The sequence below is a fragment of the Marmota flaviventris genome, chromosome 9 (assembly GCF_047511675.1).
Source record: "Marmota flaviventris isolate mMarFla1 chromosome 9, mMarFla1.hap1, whole genome shotgun sequence".
NCBI lineage: Eukaryota > Metazoa > Chordata > Mammalia > Rodentia > Sciuridae > Marmota > Marmota flaviventris.
This window is the reverse complement of record NC_092506.1, coordinates 103,552,922-103,570,891: the sequence shown is the minus strand read 5'-3', so window position 1 is coordinate 103,570,891 and position 17,970 is coordinate 103,552,922. Positions and strand designations below refer to the sequence as shown.

The following is a 17,970-nucleotide window of genomic DNA, read 5'->3' as shown; positions in this document are numbered from 1 at the left end:
CGTGGGCAACTTCCAGGAGGTGTGGTAGGCTAGCTGCCCAGCGCTGCCACCCGCTCGGCGCAAACTCATGGCCCTGTCTCCATCCTTAGCTGTCTTAAATATTGTTATTTTTGTGCCCGTTTCTCTTACCCCCAAATCTGCTTCGCTTGTCTGCAGGCTCAGTGAACGACAATACCATCCATCCACTCTTTCAGGTCAGAAACCTTGCAGTCATCCGCATTTTCCCCTTACTTTTCACACCCAGTCTATTGCCAAGTTCTGCGGATTTTATCTTTTAAAACAAGGATCTCTTAAATACGCCCCCGTTTATCTTTGCAGCCTCCGTCCTAAATCCATAAACGACGTCCAGCCCAGATTTCTCGTCAATCTAGCTGGTCCCAACTGCATGCACTCTTGCTTCGCTACACAGCGTCCTCCACGGAGCACTCACTATGATCTTAAAAACAAACAAACAACAACAACAAAAAACAGATCTGATGAAGTCGCCACGCTGCTTTAAATAACTCAAAGGCTTTCTATTATCTGTAGGGCAAAGCCCCCAAACCAAACCAAGCCTTTCAAATCATATCCTCCTCCACCTCCTTTCTTAATCCTGAGCCCTACATTTTTTTTTTCAGTTTCTCCGCATCTAACCTCCTATCACTTTTCATGCTTTGTACCTACTCTTTTTGCTCCCTGAAATAATCTTCCCCTTCTCCATCTCACACTTATTTGATTGATTACTACTCATTCTGGTCTCAGCGAAGATACTTCTTTTCAAACCCCGAAGTTTTCCTTGACAGTCCTTTCCTGTATTTCCCAGTACAGCTCCATCACATTATGGATATTATTTTGTTTACCTGTTTATTTGACTGCATCCTACACTAGTCTAGTCAGTGAGGGGGGACAGGGATTATGTCTCTTTCTTCACCTTTATAACCCAATCACTTAGTCCAGTGGCTGAAATTTAGTAATTTACTCAGTTCAAGTTGTCAAATAAGGGCTGGGGGTTGTGGCTTAGTGGTAGAGTGCTTGACTTGCACGCGCTCTGGGTTTGGTCCTCAGCACCACATAAATAAATAAAATGAAGATACTGCGTCCATTTATGACTGAATAATAATAATAAAAAAAATTTAAAAAGATGTCAACTAGGGCTGGGGTTATGGCTCAAGAGAGTGCTTGCTTAGCATGCTTGAGACACTGAGTTCGATCCTCAGCACCACATAAATGTAAAATAAAGATATTGTGTCCACTTAAAAACTAAAAAATAAATATTTAAAAAAAGATGTCAAATAATGTACCTTACAAAAATTCAGTGGGATTGACATTTTATTGACATAATTTTCTGTATCTTCTAACCTAAAAATAAGCCTAATTTATATAATCAGAAAACCCATTAAATGTTTAATAAGTTTAGAGATGCATTAAAATAGATCATGATTGGGGGTATATCTCTGGGCACTCAGCACCACATAAACAAAATAAATAAAATAAAGGTACTATGTCCATCTATGACTAAATAATAAGAAAAAAAATTTAAAAGATGTCAAATCATGTACAAATCATATACCTTAGCATTCATTGGGATTGATATTTTATTCCCTTATAATTTTTTATATCTTCTAACCTAGAAATAAACCTAATTTATATAATCAGAAAACACATTAAATGTTCAATATAAATAGGTTTAGAGATGCATTAAAATGGATCATGATTTGGGGTATAGCTCAGTGGTGGTACAATGTTTGCCTAGTATATGGGAGGTCCTGGATTTGTTCCCCAGGACTGCAAAAGAGAAAAGAAAATGTCCAGTTTGTGCATAAGTTTTGTTTTGAACAACGCAAGAGTGAATTATAAATTGTACCTTGCCCCCTGCCCTTTTATTTTGTGGTATTGAGGATTAAATCCAGAGGTGCTTTACCACTGAGCTACATCCTCAGTCCTGTTTTTTTGTTGTTGTTAATTTTATTTATTTTGAGACAGGGTCTTGCTAAACTGCCAAGGCTGACTTTAAATTTGTGATCCTGCTGCCTCAGCCTCCTGAATTGCTAGGACTACAGGCAGGTGCCACTGCACCTGGTGCTTGGTCCCTATTTAAAAATATAATTCAAAAATAACCTGGGGCTGGGGTTGTAGCTAAGGGGTAGAGCACTTGCTTTGCACATGCGAGGCACTGGGTTTGATCCTCAGTACCACATAAAAATAAATAAAATAAAGGTATTCCATCTACAACTAAAAAAAATTAAAAAATAACAAAATATATTTTTTATCAACTTTATTCATTCAGAAGTACATTTATAATAGTGCTTCATGAAATGCCAATTTCGTTTTAATTCCATTTTCAGTGATGAAAATGACCATTAGCTTTATTTTAGCAATTTCATGAAGAAAAAGTTAAGTTACAGAGCTGTGTGAACTTCAACATAGGTTTCAGAGCAAACTTTCAGTATTGCTCTGGGACCAATCTCTGTTTCTGCATCTTAAAGCAGTGTCTTGTTGTCTAGCATAGTTTACTTCCACCTCAATCAGCTTCTGTTGAAAACAAGCCACAATTTTGGCTGGATAATCCAGACATATGCTGAGATTTGTTATTTTTTTTTAATTTTTGTAGTTGTAGATGAACAGAATGTCTTTTTTGTTGTTGTTGTTGTTTGTTTATTTTTATGTGGTACTGAGGATCAACCCCAGTGCCTCACGCATGCCAGGCAAGCGCTCGGCCACCGAGCTATAGCCCCAGCCCCTGAGATTTGTTCCTTAAAAGCTGCTACAAAAAAAATTAAAGCATAATTCATTCTCATTAAAAACGGTGGATCTCTTTTGACAGTGTGAAATGGATAAAGTTGATGAAATTATATTTCATATTTCTTTTGCCCTTTTTTTGTGGTGCTAGGCAAGTACTCCACCAAGCTACATCCCAGCCCTGCATTAATTTTTAAAATTACTATATTTGAAATGAGATCAGGATTATCTTCACTATAACAATATGTGACTGCATTGATCTCTGGGTGCTCAGCACCACAAGCTGAGTATAATTTCCAGTTACCATGTATTCAATCCTAGGTCCAGTGGGAATCTAAGATCTGCCCTCCATCAACAAAAGTTTCCCATGATATTATAAGTTCATGGTGTTTGCCTGTCTATCATACTGGTAAACAAACTGCTCCTTGGTAACTACTATAAGTCACATTTATCAGGCTACAGAAAACAGCTTGCAAAAATCTCTCTTGAGTTTTCAAGACCCAGATTTGAACATTTTACTATATAAAAATTAACCAAATACTAAATATCTGCACTTCTAAATATCCCATCTTCTGTGACTAAAATGGACAGGAGCATAGGGAATATTAACAATTTCATGCTCTCTACCCAAAGGCACATGGCTTGAACCCTCTGTGGTACAAGCAAGTCATAGAATATCAAGGCTAAAAGTAACCTGAATGATTATTCAGATCATCTTTACGTCAAAGATGAGGAAGCTGAGATTCAGAAAGGACTAGTGTCCTGTTCAAGGTCACTCAGTGTTTGTGGCAGACTCAGTAACAGCTTACCTGGTTTAAGGTCTGTATAAGATCCAGGAAGACAGGAACCAGGGACAGAATTTGCTGGTATTGCTAAAACTTGCCCACAATTAGGAATAAGACTTTTTATTATGATGAAACACTTGTAAGACTTCCCCCTCCTCGTTTCTTCTGAGGCAATAGTTGATACTTACTTAGCAATGATGATGTGCAGCAGACTTCTAAGCACTTTACTCATTTTCATCTCACCCACAACTGAATGGTAGCTGCTATTACCACAGTCCCCATTTTACAGATGAGAAAACTCAGATTTTATAACTTGCCCAAACTCACACGGGTAATTAGCAGAGCTGGGACTCAAATCCAGGTAGTCTCATTGTAGAGTCCATGCTCTGAACTCTACCATGTCCTGGAGGGAGCAGCCTGCTTGAGAAAAGGGGATGAAGATGCTGGACTAGCTAATAAGACATTTTTGCTGCAACTTCACCCTTCCAGGCCTCTTGCTTCTTCTATCCTCTCTACATGTACCTTTTTCAGTGCAGGAACATTTGCCCCATCTCACTAATTGGATCCCTATCTCTCATCTTTCCATTCTTCAATCCAAAGTCTATTTCCTTTTCAAAGGATAAGCAATTGCCCAGTTTATAAACTCCAATTTGACTTTAATTTAATAAATTAAATTCCAAGCCATCACACAGCAATGGACGTCATCATCCCCCAACATACAGAGGTGCAGCCGTGCTCTTGCTCCATTCACAGTCTTTAAAGCTCCTCAAGCCATCTCTCTGGGGAAGGCTTCCCACCAGGCTCCTGGTTCCCTCCTTCAAACTGAGTCATTACTCAGGGAGAAATCATCAAGTACAAAAATGGTAATAAAGGGGGAGGGAGGAATGAGGAGCAGGAGGGGAGGCAGGGAGGTGGGGAGTACCTGCCCCCCATCCCGGGCGCTGGCCTGGCTTCCTATGAGCCACCAATGTCCTCAGAGGCAGACACTGGTGCTGGTCTGAGTAGGGACCTGAGGGAGGTATGGGAACCCTTCCTGGGAATTACCTACCCTCCTGGTACAGAAAAGAAGGGTCACCTAGGAGATGCCTTCTGTCATCTGTTTGCTGAGGGTCCTAGACCACGCATATAAATAGAAAAGAGAATAAATAAGGGAGGAAGGACCTGCTGAGGAACTGAGCACCCTGGGACTCCTTGTGGGGGGGGCCAGTATCAGCAGGGGGCCAAGGCTTCTGAGGAATGTCCACACATGCCAGGACAGAGCCCATCTCTTACTCCCAGCTATGAACGTTCTTCTGTGTCCACAGCAATGGATGCCCACTTCTTGAACACTTCCCACTGCAAGTACCCTTCCAACTGGCTCCAAAGCCCAGGCTGGACAGGGTTTCCTGGAACCCAAGGGCTCTCCTGGCCCTGGCACTGGGAATCCAGGAAGGGGTACAGAAGAGGATGTGGGGAATGGACTGAGAGAACTGTTGCCCTCTCCTAGCTCAGGAGGTAAGGAGGGCCCTCAGAGCTGGGGGCTGGGGTTGCCATTGGCCTTGGGTTTGGATTTGAAGGAAAAACGCTTGATAAGGCGGCGAGAAAAGCTGCCAGCCTTCTTTCGGACACTGGGTGTTGCTGTCGTGTTGGAGAGGTCGTCGTGTGATTGGCTCAGACCAGCTTCCTTCTGTCGAGGCCTCCGGCGGAAAATGAGCTTAGTGCCACTGCGCAGGAAACTCACTGTGGGGAAAGAGGGTGTAACTGAGGCAGAGAGAGTGGCATGAGGGGGTGAGGTGTGAGAAAGACAGAGAAAGGACCAAGGATGGAGGGTCAGAAGATGAGGAACAGAACCAGTGCCCTGGCAGACTTTCTTAGGAAGGTAGAAGGCAAACATGTGCTTTATCCATCTTGAGGAAGAAATGGTGAGTTCATAGCTATGGTTGCACTTGCCCCTCTGATTCTGGCCCAAAGAGGAATGTCACAGGTCAGCTGCTCTGAGAGGACAGCTTGGAATTGGGCTCTTTCTTATGGAGAGACAAAGGCCATGCAGAAGGTGTTCCCCCAATGTCTATAAATCATGAAGAAAAAGGTAGGTTGACACTAACTTATTTACTGCATTCCAGGGTGTGCACAGGAAGTGGTGCATCAAAACTTCAGTGAGGTAAATTCAGGACCAAGAGGACGAAGAAGGTGCTTACACAGCAGGCTTTGGACTTAGGAATCTCATCATCCCAAGAAGTGATGTAGGCTTAAATCATAAACAGATTCATGGTTGATAGGCTCATTGGTCAACAGATTAATATGTTTCGGGGTAAGCCTTTAAAGTTAGATCTACCAGCAGGGCATGGAGGTGCACGCCTATAATCACAGTGGCTCGGGAGGCTGAGGCAGGAGGATCACGAGTTCAAAGCCAGCCTCAGCAACTTAGCAAGGTGCTAAACAACTCGGTCTCTAAATAAAATATAAAAAAGGGCTGGGGATATGGCTCAGTGGTTAAGTGCCCCTGAGTTCAATCCCCAGTACAAAAAAAAAAAAAAGTTAGATCTACCAGACCAGTCCACGGCCTGTGTCACTGTGAGAGGTATAATCCTAACATTCGCCAGTGTAGAATGTCTTATACTCATGGGGTATGGGTAGGTTCAGCACAAAGGGGAAGAATTAAAAACAAACAAACAAACAAACAAAAAAAGGCAGGCAGACAGGCCTTTAGACCCAGGAAGGGAAAAAAAAAAAAAATGGAGGTAAAGGGAAATCATTTGGCATCCCTTCCTGTCACCCAAGCCTGTCAGATCCAGGCCAGGAACTGAAGCACCAAGTTCCCTTCTCTCCTCTGGCTTGCCTGCACCTTAGGGAAGGAAGGAGAAGTCAAGTCAGCTGAGCCCCTCATGTCCCTAACTGTTTAGTAGGACCAAGGTCACAATACTGGGTATAAAAGCAGGGGGCATCCTTCCAATATCTTCCCACCTTTGTGATCCTTGAGGCTGCGGGTCTCCAGGGCACCCGTAGACCCTGTTTCTGACTCCACATCATCCACCGATGGCCTCTCAGAAATATCTGAACGAGTTGTCTCATCTGCTTCCTGGACACTCGTGGGACTAGAGAGGGCATCTAGAGGTCCTGGGGATGTGGCTGGTGGGTCAGAAGGAGGTGAAGAGGGACCTCCACTGGTGCCTGCATCTTCCTGCATTGAGGCTTCCAGGGAGGCTGCATAGCCCAGGGATAGTGCCAACTCGTCCTGAGCAATGGGCACCTGGCAGAAGGGATGAGTTTTAATGTGCAGAAGTGACCCATTAGGGCTTTTTCCCTAGCCCAGCTCCTTTCTCTAGAGCCCTGTTACCTTGGAAACCCCAGAGATGATGAGAGTGCTGCGCTTGGTGGGTGTCTTCTTGGCTGCCCGCCCACTGGGCTCAGTCAGCTGGCGAATTGCTGTCTCTGCTACTGGGTCCAAGCCATTGGAAAGGTGACTCTCCCCTGCTGGGTGCCCAGAGAATAGATAATCTGACTTCTCCCTGGCATCTTCTTGGACTCAAACTCCTCCTGCCCCACCCAAAGTGGTTTTTGACTATAGTGCATCAGTGCCCAGCAGTCACACATGCCCATTCCCCACTCACGGCTACTGCTGTGGGAGGCATTGCTGGGGCCGCTGCTCTCACTCAGCACAGTTGTCGTCTTCTCAGTCACCTCCACCTTGGACGGGGAGCGGGAGGGGGAGTCTGGTGGGTGGGGGAGGGTCAGTGAGCTGGGAGGTGCTTTAGAGTGGCCCCCCTACTATCTTTGTCAAGATGCAGACTTTGGTTGACTCAGAGGTAAGAATGATTAAGGGATGATTAACCACTAGGGTGATTAAGAAGATGCCAAGGGGACAATAAGATACCACAGGAACCAAAGGGAGTGAGGAAAGTGCCATAGGGCCCATTTAAGAGTTTGAGCAGATGTCATAAAAATATGGAGAGTGTACAGAGGAGGTACAGGGGCTCCTGGAGGTAGGGGAACTGCCATGGACTCCTAAAGATGAAAGAAGTATGATTGAGGGCCACTGAGGGAGAAATGCCACAGAGGCTACTAGGTGTGTTGGAGGGTCTCCAGGGTGTTAGAAAGTTGAAAATGAAGGAAAGGACAATTAGTCAGTTGGGACTGGAGTCAGAGAAGGAAAGAGACCCATGAAAAGACAGAGGGGAATGTGGACAGGTAGAAGAGCAAGAGTCCTGTATGAGGGATTGGTAGATACAGAAAGATCTGAGGATGAGAAGAGTAGCTGGAGAAATGGAGGGATGTAAGGAAAAGTGTGAGAGAGAGATCATGAGGAAGAAGTGGCAGGATGAAAGCAGAATGCCAAGAAACAGGGTTCTCTTTCCCTGTTCTGCCATGGGTTTACAGTATATGGCCCCTGGCTAGAGCTGGGCTTCCAGGCTCCTTCTCTTTACCTAATTTGCCCTCTACACGGGGCCGGGACTGGACAGTGGTAACAGTGGTGACAATGGTGCCATCAGGCATGATGGTCCGATCCAGCTCAATCTTCTTAGTAGGTGTGATGCTGGGGCGTGGAGTGGAGGGAGTGGGTGTGCCCAGGTTCCCAGGGGAGCCTTCCTCATACTGCAGCTGCCAAGGGGTGGGAGGGCAAGGTGTCAGGGCCTCAGAGTCACCCAGGCCCGGTGACCACCCATTCTCCTCCCCCCGAGGGATCAGCTTCTCACCTCTGCTGCCATGGTGGCTGCTGGGCCCAGGGCTTTCCCTGGCCCTGGGGTGAGTGGGCACACCTGTCTTCGAGATAGTGGTCTGGAGGGGGGGCCCACAGGCAGTTTGGCCTGGCCCAGGAGCTCAGCTGGGGACAGGGGTGGCACTGTGAGCTGGACCCATGACCAGGCCCCACTCAGTACCCACCCAGAGTGCCCCTTTTGCCCCACACTCACTGTCTCCACAGTTGCCACTCCTTAGCACTTTGAGGGTCAGCTCCCGGCTCTGGGGGCCTAGATCCCTGTGGGCCAAGACATACCAGGGAGGGGGAAGATTAGTACACTGAACCCACTCTTGGATCCATCACAGGCCAGAGGCAGAAAGATAGATACATAAATTAGAGTACTGGAGCTCTGATCAGATTATCCTATTCTTCAATTCTTCCATCTTCCCAAGAGAATGGGGCAGAGCCTGAGCATAGATAGCTCTCTTTAGGCAGGCATTCAAATGCTCCAGCCCTACTCTACCCTGACTAGCTGATCACTCAATCCCAAACCACCCTCTTCCATTTGCTCAAGCTGTTCTTTCTGCCAAGAATACTTTCACACTCTGTTACTCCATGCCACCTCCTCCATGAAGCCTACTCTGATCCTTATTCCACTATGAGAATTACCTCCCCACCCCATGAGGTGTGAACCTCATTGGCATGCTTGTACTATCTTTTCTATGTACATCTGTCACTGCCTCAAGCCTGTGATTAACCTAGGGGTTGGGGCTGTATCTTGGTCATGTCTATATCCCCAGGACCTAGGTTAGGGCCTGGCATATGATAGAGGCTCACACCAAAGTCTACTGAATGCAGAACTGATTCATGCCAGAGCTATGCTAGAAGGGTTTCATCCTCAGTCTGCCCATGGGAGCAGGGGTTGGGGGTGGGGTCATTCCTTACAGAGCCAGGTCCTCTGTCCATTCCACCTCGGGACCAGCCCTCATAGGCTTGGTCCATTTCTGTTGCATGGGGTTGTCAAGCTCAGCTACACAGCACAGTTCTTCATTGCCTGTGAGTAACCAGAAGTTGGAAGATGCTCAGACCAAATATGGGAAGCTATGGCAGAATGACAGGGAGTACCTGTGACCATGGCCTTGCCAGTCCTCTAGCTACTTCTACCTCTCACCTCTCAGTTCACTTCCTAGATGAAATGCTCGAAGCTGCCGTAGGAATAACCGGGTGGGTCTGATGATGGATGTCTGAGCCTGGGGCATCACGAGTGGCTTCTCACTGGGTACCTAAAAGGAGGTAAAAAGAGTAATAATCCTGATATAGTGCCCTGGGGATAGGGTGCATGCAAACCTTTTTCTTTGGGTTTCTACTCACCAGGCCTCCAGCGGCAGAGCAAGCCCTGAGGTTGACCATCATGGCTGGCTGTGTGCTGACTATGGCATCCTTGATCAGTTCCTCAATTGTTGAGAGTTCTAGTTGCTCCTCACCTCTCTGCAGAAAGGAAAATGAAGAGTTGGAGTTCCTGCTCTGCCTGCCTTGCTGTTCTGCCTATTCTCTTCCAGCCTTCTCTTCTTACCTCCCTGGCCTGCAGCTTGGGAAGCACCATCAGGCTGAGATCTGGGCGATCAGTGAAGGCCCAGGACACTAGCAGCCCCTCACCAGGGATTTCCTCCAGGCTGACTTCCAACTAGGAACAGAGACAAAGAGATTGGATTGACTTGCCCCACTCCCAATTCTCCAGGACCCTCCCTTGACAAATTCTACCCCAGAGAGGAACCAAACAGAAAATGCTGGGCCAATTGAACTGTTCCCCCGACCCAACTCAGTTGCCCATGTTTCTATCCACCTGTGTTGGTGGCAGTGTCAGAGTGACGTGGTAGGTCTCCATGGAAACGGCAGCTGGAGACTGCTGGGTCACAGAGACTGGGAACCGCACCTCCTCAGCAAAGAGCTGGCAGCGCAGCACCTGAGACAGGTGAGGCAGGGTCAGGCATGGAGGCAGGGTGCTCACCCTGCTGTGCCCTGCCCTGTGATGGTTCAGCAGACCCCTTCCATCTCCCTTGGGGCTTCACCTCTTTGGAGCCATAAGCACCTAAATGAATCAGACAAAAGCCAGACTCCTTTCCCCAGAAAAATACAGATATATACACACATACAACATTTTGGCCATAACTTTAATGGAATTCTCAGACCTCATGAAACCAATCCTTAGATTATTAAAGCAGCCACAGACTCTCTAGGTTAAGAACCCTCAGACTAAAGGGAATCCTTGGGGTCAACCTTGCTCAGGCCCCAAAGAGGGGATTGCCATCCCTTACCATGGTACGCTCTGATTGGTCTATGCAGGTCACATGACTAATGCTGGTTCTGGGTGAGAGTTGGGGCACCTCCTCAAAGGCGATTTGGATGGAGCTCTGAGGAAGTAATGTGGGAACGGAATCAGTTCTCTGGAGCTACCCCCCACATGGTTGGCCTGCTTAGTTGCTGGCTGGGTCCTGGCACTGCGGATGCCTCAGCTGCAGGCTGGCTTCTGGCCTCACCTTGGCTCAGAATTTCAGGACAAGAGGTATTTCCCTCAAGACCCACCTCTCTAGGGGATTGCAGCTGCTAGAGGCTGGTGAGAACTGCAAAGTTAGACTACTCCTGAGACTAGATAGCTTTAGACTGCAGATCCTGGATGCCTTCTGGAATACCAGGAGCCTCCCTTCTCTCCCTCACCATATATCCAAAAAGAGGTGTACATAGGAAAAAAAATAAAGTATATTTTCAACAATATTATATAATAGCTGGGCAGAGAGAGACAGAACTGAGCTAAGGGTGAAAACAGTAGGGTCACTTATTGCAAGATAAGAGCTGGAGAAATGAGGCCAGACCTTCAATAGGATGTGAAAGCTCAAGAGTATGACTCTATCTATATTCTTAGGAATGAAGAACTGCTCAGCATGGCCTTGGGAAACTTCACCAGAGGTACTGGGAAAAGAAGCAACTTCAGAGGGCTCAAATGTCCAGGGTCCTAGCTAATTCCTCAAGGCAGACAGCAGGATAGTATTAGAGCAGAAAGCTCCTTAGCTTAGGTCTTGAAAGAGCTGTTCCCTAATTCAACCACAGCTGTGAAGAGCAGGATGGGAAGAACTAAGAGGCACAGAATAGGCGCCAATTCTTTCTTGAGCCTTGAGATGGAAGAAACAAATCTGCAGGGCTCACATGCCTGGCAAAACCAAGGGAATCCAATTTCTCTGCTCTGATAGCTCTCATCTTCAAAGACCAGGCCAAGGGAGACAGGGAGATGGATGCTTGGAACCTCAATCTCCCCACCCCCTGCAAGGGAGGCCAATGTCCAGCTGAGTCAGCTGTCCTAGGGAGTTGATTCTGACCCAGGGACAAGGTGCATGAAGAGGGATGGGTTCAAGGTATAAACTGACAGATATCACTTGGCTTTCAGCTGGCCAGCTGGGAAAAGGAAACAGGGCAACTTGTGGCCACTTCTGTTTCTGGGCATTTGGGGAGCTAGTAGGGCAAAACCTCTAGACTTGAGTCTGGAAATGGAGACCCCTCTGAGCAAGACACTGATAGACTGTGAAGGCAAGGAGAGGTTGCTGGGCCAGGATGGGAGAGGGCCCAGAAGAGGGAGACCTCTGCCTTCCACCTAACCTTGGTCTCATGATCATGCTTCCTGCCCCACTTCCTGGGAGGCCAGATGCCCATGGTGCAATAGGAGGAAGTAGGCTGGGCTGGGTAGTGACTGACCCTCAAGGGGCAACTCTAAGTTCATTTATTGGAAAGGATGGATTTCCAATCTGCTCTTTGCCTGGATATTTCCCCCCTCAACAAATACACTGCAGATCAGCATTGAGGAAAAGGATATGTTTGACTGTGGCAGTGAAATTACTGATAAGCATGGGGGTAATTCATGTTCCTTGTGAATGTCCCTGGCCACATCAAGGATTTGGAGCATGAAATGTTAACTGGGTGTGGTGGCATGAGGACCAGGCAAATTCCTCCAGCAGGTGCACCTATCTCCCCTTGCCCAACCAGCACTCAGACTAGGCGGAAGTGCCCTCAGGCAGAGGGATTAGCGTTGCTATGAGAACGGTAACTTGTGCCTGTGTTTGGAGCCAGAGAGTACCTAGCCCACAAAAATAGATTTGGGACATAACTGGATTTTTACAACCCCCACCCATCCTCACCTGCACCATTTGAACTGGGAGGGAAAAGAAGTCATGGGGTTCCCCAGTTGATTCCCCGCCCCCATCTCGCCCTCCTAGTATGAGCAGTCCCTCTACTGGAAGGAAAAGCTAAAGGGACCTCAGGGGTTCCGTCCAACTCACCCCGTCCCTGCAGGCCTGCTCATTCAGCGCTCGCACCCAAGCCCGCTGCCAGTTCTCCCGGAAAGACTTGAAGGCAAAGAGCGACGCCAGGAGGCCCCGGACTCCTGGTTCCTCGGGGGCGCCGGCCCGAGTAGCCCGCAGCCGCAGCAGCGAGCGCCACACGCCCAGCTCACGCAAGGAACCCCCCGGCTCCGTGGCTAAGGCGGTTCCCGAGCCCCGGCCCCTCCGGGCCCGCGCCAGCCATAAACCCCGGGCATATTGCAGCAGCCAGCCAAACACCGTGAGCAGTGAGGCTGCGAAGAGGAAAAGCAGGGCCGCCCAGCCCACGTCCTGCTGCCCCCAGCCCAGAGCCATGCTCTGCGCGGACTCGGGTCCCGGTCCCGGCGGGCTCAGCCGCTGCCCCGGGGGAGCATGGCCCGGGCGGGCCGCGGGGCGGGGGCGGGCTCCCCCGGGGCTGGGCGCGCGGGCTCGGGGGCTCTGTTGAGCAGAGTGCCAGGAGCTGGTGGGTGCCACAGATCGAGAAGAGGTCCTCAGGGGTCGCGACGCAGGGGTCCTCTCTCTGTTGCCCGGGTCCCTCGTCGCTTGGTCCTGCAGTCCAACCTGGACTAGTAGCGGGCCAGCGCCCGACTCCTCCCACCGCGCGGGCCCCGCCGGACCCGGGCGGGGACTGATCTGCGGAGACTACGGGGCTCGCGGACCGGCACCGGCTCCTGGAGGTCTGCGTGCGCAGAGCTGACACTGACAACACGGCCGGCGCCCCGCCCCCACCCGCCCTTAAAGGAGCCGCACCCCGCGCGGGGCGGGGCCGGCCAGCCTGGCGCTCAGAGCTGGAGTAGGGCGGGAGGATGAGCAGCGAGCAAAGCGGGTTCCTGGCTTGAAAAATAGGCAGGTTCTTTGACCGCCTCCACCCCATCTTGCGGTCGGGGTGCACCCCTTCACCCCAGCTCAAGGCAAGAGTAACTTCACTTATCTGAGACGCCGCCTCCGTCTTCCCCTACGCATCTTAGATTTCTTCAAGTTAGGCGCCTGTGGGGTTAAGAAGGCGGTGACCCCTGTGGAAATCACTGCCCCCTTCTCCCAATACCCCCAGGCTCAGCAGCTTCTAGGTTCCCATTCCCTGACTGAAGCTAGGCCCAGGGTAGAGAGGCGCAGGGCATCCCTCTCAGAAAGAAGTGCCTGGCAGGGTTCCTGTTGATATGACAGAAAGCGGAACCTGAACCTGGTAAAGGTTGAGAATAGAACATGGAGCCTTGAATTCCTTCCATCACCCACCAACCTCCTTCCCCTTGGAGCTAGGACCTAGGAAGATCACCAATTAAACTTCCTCATCCTCGTGTGGGTTTGTTCTGGAGATATTTCCTGAGCCCTAGGATGCATCTGTTTTTAAAAATAATATATTTCCATAGTAACAGCTCCTGCCTATGGAGCACATGTAGAGAGGGTGGTAATGAGAAGGGAGATGGTAACGTAGCACTGGACTATCAATAGATTTGACCAGAAGACTGTACCATCCAAATATGTAGGTGATATCCCATCGATGCAGTAGTGCAGGCTTATAGAGCTAGCTACTCAGGAGGCTGAGGTGGGAGCAGCATTTCAACCCAGGAGTTGGGAAAAAAAAGTAGGAGTTCAAGGACAACACAGTGGTGAGAGCTTCAAAAACAAATCCTCCCCCCACCAAAAAAAAAAAAAAAAAACCAACAACAACAACAAAAAAAAACCCCAAAGCCCCAAATATGTGATATCGCAACAAGTTTCCCCCAAAATGGTGTTGTAGGTATATTGTTCAATCTCTGGTCTCAGGACCTACCCCTTTTCCTAGTTTTAGAGAGTATTCCATCCCTATAGGTTTGGGGCTTATCTTTGCTTTCTGGGGAAAGAAAAACCTACAGAAGAATTCAAAGGCATTCCTATGCCCCAAGAGCCCCTTCTTCACACATATGGGAAGGTCTCTGGCACATAGTGCCTTCCAGAGAGGTAGAAAGGAAGGTGTTAAATATCTTCCAAATCCATTTGGTTGTCTAAAGAATGAGCACAGGAGAATAACCAACGCCTTCTAAAGCATGGGTTGTAAGGCTAGGAAGGACCTGGCAGGTTGGCAGCAGGGTCATATGAGGCAGAGAAGAGTCTGAGGTATCCTTAAATTCCAGTGTAAGGAGTAATGTGGAGAAGTGGGTGATGAGGTAATCTTACTATGGCCCTGCTCACACAATATCACCAAACTCCAAAAACAATGGGGATTCCTAGAGTTTCCATTTCTAGTATCAGGGGAGCGGAAGATGTGAAATCAAGGGAGGAAAAGCTCAGATCCAGAACCCACGAGGGAGTGTTGAGTGGGCAGAACAATCAGGATTAGAGGAGAAGACTTTGCTGGAAGTGTCCACATGCAAAAGACCCTCTTCTACCAAGAATCCTTCTTTAGGAAAATTTGGACCTCCCAAGGATCTCAGTTCTCTGAGTTCAGATTCATTTCCTCAACTCCTCCACTAGGTGCTTGGTCCTATGCTGCCAGATCTGCTTCCAAATTCAGTCTTACATGAATTAGTTAGACCTCAAGCACCCATTTCATTTTGCATTACAGTCTAGCTGGTTGTTTAAATGTTTGTTTTTTCTGTTCATCAGGAAATTGCCTAAGAGTGAGGATCATGTCTTACTCATCTCTCTTCCCTCATGTTCAATCAAGGTACTTTAAATATGCCAAAGTTCTCCTTGGGGGAAGCAATTGCATTTATATCACTTTGTGTTCCCTATTTTACTTAAAGAGTTTCCTATGTATATAAGTAAGGATTTTCAAATTGCTTGTAATTTTAAGAAATGTAACAGAAAATATTCCAATATATATGTAAACACTAAGAATTTCTGTATTTCCATCTTTGGAATGGAATGGGAGCTCCTAGGGCTTGCTTTCAGCTAAGGACTTTTGTTAGCTGGACTGATAGGGGAAGGGTAAAAAGACACAGTGCCACAGGCAGTGGCGCATGCCTGCAATCCCACTACTTGAGGCTAAGGTAGAAGGATCACAAATTCATGATAAGCCTAGGCAACTTAGTGAGACCCTGTCTCAAAATAAGAAAATAAGAAGGGCTGGGGATATAGGTCAGTGTTAGAGCAACTCTGCATTCAATTCCCAGTATTGTGAAATGGCAGGGGGCAAGGAGCAACTCAGCTGCCTGGGCAGAGCTACAATTAGGGTCCTATAAGTGTCACAGTCCTGGACTATCAAGAGCAGTCTCATGGTCTTTTTAAATACTGTGAAATATTTTCAGGAAAAGTTTAGTCTGGAAATGAACTTAATAATGGATTGGAGTGAGCACAGTGGGGAACATCTATAATTCCAGTGACTTGGGAGGCTGAAGCAGGAGGATCACAAGTTCAAGGCCGGCCCCAGCAATTTAGCAGGACCCTGTCTCAATAAATAAAAGGGGCTGAGTATGGTGGAACATGTTTGTAATCCCAGTGACTTTCGGGAGGCTGAGGCAGAAGGAGCGAAAGTTCAAAGCCATCCTCAGCAACTTAAGGAGGCCCTAAGCAACTAAGCAAGACACTTTTTCAAAACAAAATATAAAAAAGGGTTGGGGATGTGGCTCAGTAGTTGAGCCCTTGGTTCAATCCCCAGTAACAATAAAATAGAATAAAAAGGACTAGGGAGGTAGCTCAAGGTTAAAGTGCCTCTGAGTTCAATCTCTCATACCGGCCCCCCACCAAAAAAAAAAAAAAAAGTGGATTGGTTTTACTTACTTGGAGCTCAGGGCTGCTCAGAAGGAAATTTACATTGTAAACATTGCCTGCTCAGCCCAAGACCAGTAACAACTCAGATGATTTATAAATCCTAATGACTGTTTTTCAGCATTCAGCTACTGCTTTGAACTTTTACTAGAAAAGGCCCAAATTTTCAAGTGAGTCATGTGTTTGTTTCTCTCTCTGATTAGTCTGATAATCAATTGGGCATTTACCATTATGGGAACAAAATTATTCAAATTATATGACAAATATCTAGGTAACCATTTTCTGATGGTAACATATATATGGATGATGAATCCTTGATGTATTGTCCTCTTATTCAAGGGGATGGATGGGATGATGATTTTTGGAGAAGAGATTTTAGGGCTTAAGCCAGGTGGGAAGGAAAATTTATGAGGATTGGCCTTCTAACAATAATAATAATAAAATAGATACAGATTGTATCTCAGACCTTCAGGGAGTCTCAGACGGCTAGGCTCCTGATCAACAAGATAACTGAATGGTGCCTTCTCTGGGGATCACCCAAGCTCCTCCTTTCCACCTGCTCCTAACATCTCATTCTCACTCTCCCATATGGAAGAAAGGATTTTCTACTCTTACCACTTACTGAAATCTTTTGAGAAAATTCTCTTCTTTAAGGCCCTCTCACTTTCTCTGGTCACAACCTGTTGCACCCTCCATGTGCACCAATTACTCTCTATTCATCTTCCAGATACAGATTCATGTGATGATGCCTTGTACACACATGTCCTTGTGTCCTTAGCCCCATGGGGACACCCTGTGGAAAGGAAAACACTTGCCTCCAGAGACTTTGCACGCACAAACACAGAAAAACAAAATCTGATGGAATACTATCCAGTAAATTAGTGGGATTATATATGTATGTATTTAATACATTTTGTTGTTGTTGTTAATTATAGCCACCTTCAAGTAGAAAGGGCAGTTTATACCTGATATGGAGAGAAAGGAAAGATTGTCTTTGACCTAAAAAGAGCCAGTCCTATCCTGATAACTAAAATATGACATATTGGAAAGGATGGACAAAGTAGGAGACTATTTGAGTCATCTCTTAATTCCAGGTTGTGATTTCCTGTCTGAAGAATGGAAGTAATTTGCTTGTGGTGTGTGTGTGTGTGTAAGAGAATGAAGATGCAGGTGAACTGTTAATTGCAGGAGAAAAGTGTCAAACAAAAGTACAGCAATGTGGAGAAAGAAACCTGACTAGGAGGAGATGGGCAGGCTCACAAGAAGCCAGGTGTGGATCTGGTTCTCCTGTCTCCTTAGTCCTTTCCGATGCCTAGGCCTCCATCTGCTCGTTCTGGGAGCTTGGCACAATGCAGTGATCCAAGAGCAAGTTAAAGTCCCGAGTTAAATTCAAGACCTAAAGGCACTTCAGTAGTGAGGTGCCTCACTGGGTTGCCGGGCAACGAACTGTTACAGTGGGGGCAGGAGGTGGGTGGGATGTTGAGGGAAAAGTACAGAGTGGAAGGGGCTTTTCAAAAGTCTACGCTTTAGAATTTACATCATCCTTCTAAATTGCAGCTGCGCTTAAGGAAACCGAGTTGTGTTTACCTTGACTTAGACTACGTTGACAACAGGTTATTTGAACAGTAGGTGAGGTTCCACACCCTCGTTCCTCCCGCTCGTCCCCCGGCTTCCAGTAGCCATCTTCCTGGCTCCAAGACATCCCGGATTAAGCGCTGGGTACTGGCCCTTTAAACGTGACCTGCGGGGGCGACCTAGC

The 17,970-nt window shown here is 47.4% G+C and overlaps 1 protein-coding gene across 7 annotated transcripts; it reads right to left on the bottom strand.

Annotated features, from left to right (window-relative positions):
• Nucleotides 1-4,138: 4,138 nt before the first annotated feature.
• C2cd2l (C2CD2 like) lies at nucleotides 4,139-17,927 on the bottom strand. 7 transcript variants are annotated; one of them, XM_071616765.1, is made up of 16 exons: nucleotides 17,799-17,927; nucleotides 16,834-17,004; nucleotides 12,486-13,511; nucleotides 10,476-10,571; nucleotides 10,004-10,123; nucleotides 9,734-9,844; nucleotides 9,532-9,648; nucleotides 9,332-9,443; nucleotides 9,106-9,214; nucleotides 8,393-8,457; nucleotides 8,177-8,304; nucleotides 7,907-8,081; nucleotides 7,094-7,195; nucleotides 6,820-6,956; nucleotides 6,447-6,732; nucleotides 4,139-5,222 (listed from the first exon to the last, which is right to left on the bottom strand). In XM_071616765.1, the coding sequence occupies exons 3-16, from the start codon at nucleotides 12,837-12,839 to the stop codon at nucleotides 5,011-5,013; spliced, it is 2,124 nt and encodes a 707-aa protein (XP_071472866.1). In that variant the 5' UTR covers nucleotides 12,840-13,511; nucleotides 16,834-17,004; nucleotides 17,799-17,927; the 3' UTR covers nucleotides 4,139-5,010. The 7 variants fall into 7 exon arrangements, 6 of the variants coding, with proteins under 6 accessions (XP_071472866.1, XP_027786321.3, XP_027786322.3 ...); XM_027930523.3 differs by lacking the exon at nucleotides 16,834-17,004 and adding an exon at nucleotides 5,588-5,730 and having other exon boundaries at nucleotides 5,133-5,222; XR_011708611.1 differs by lacking the exons at nucleotides 4,139-5,222; nucleotides 16,834-17,004 and adding exons at nucleotides 5,643-5,730; nucleotides 5,818-6,327.
• Between the last annotated feature and the right edge of the window lie 43 nt (nucleotides 17,928-17,970).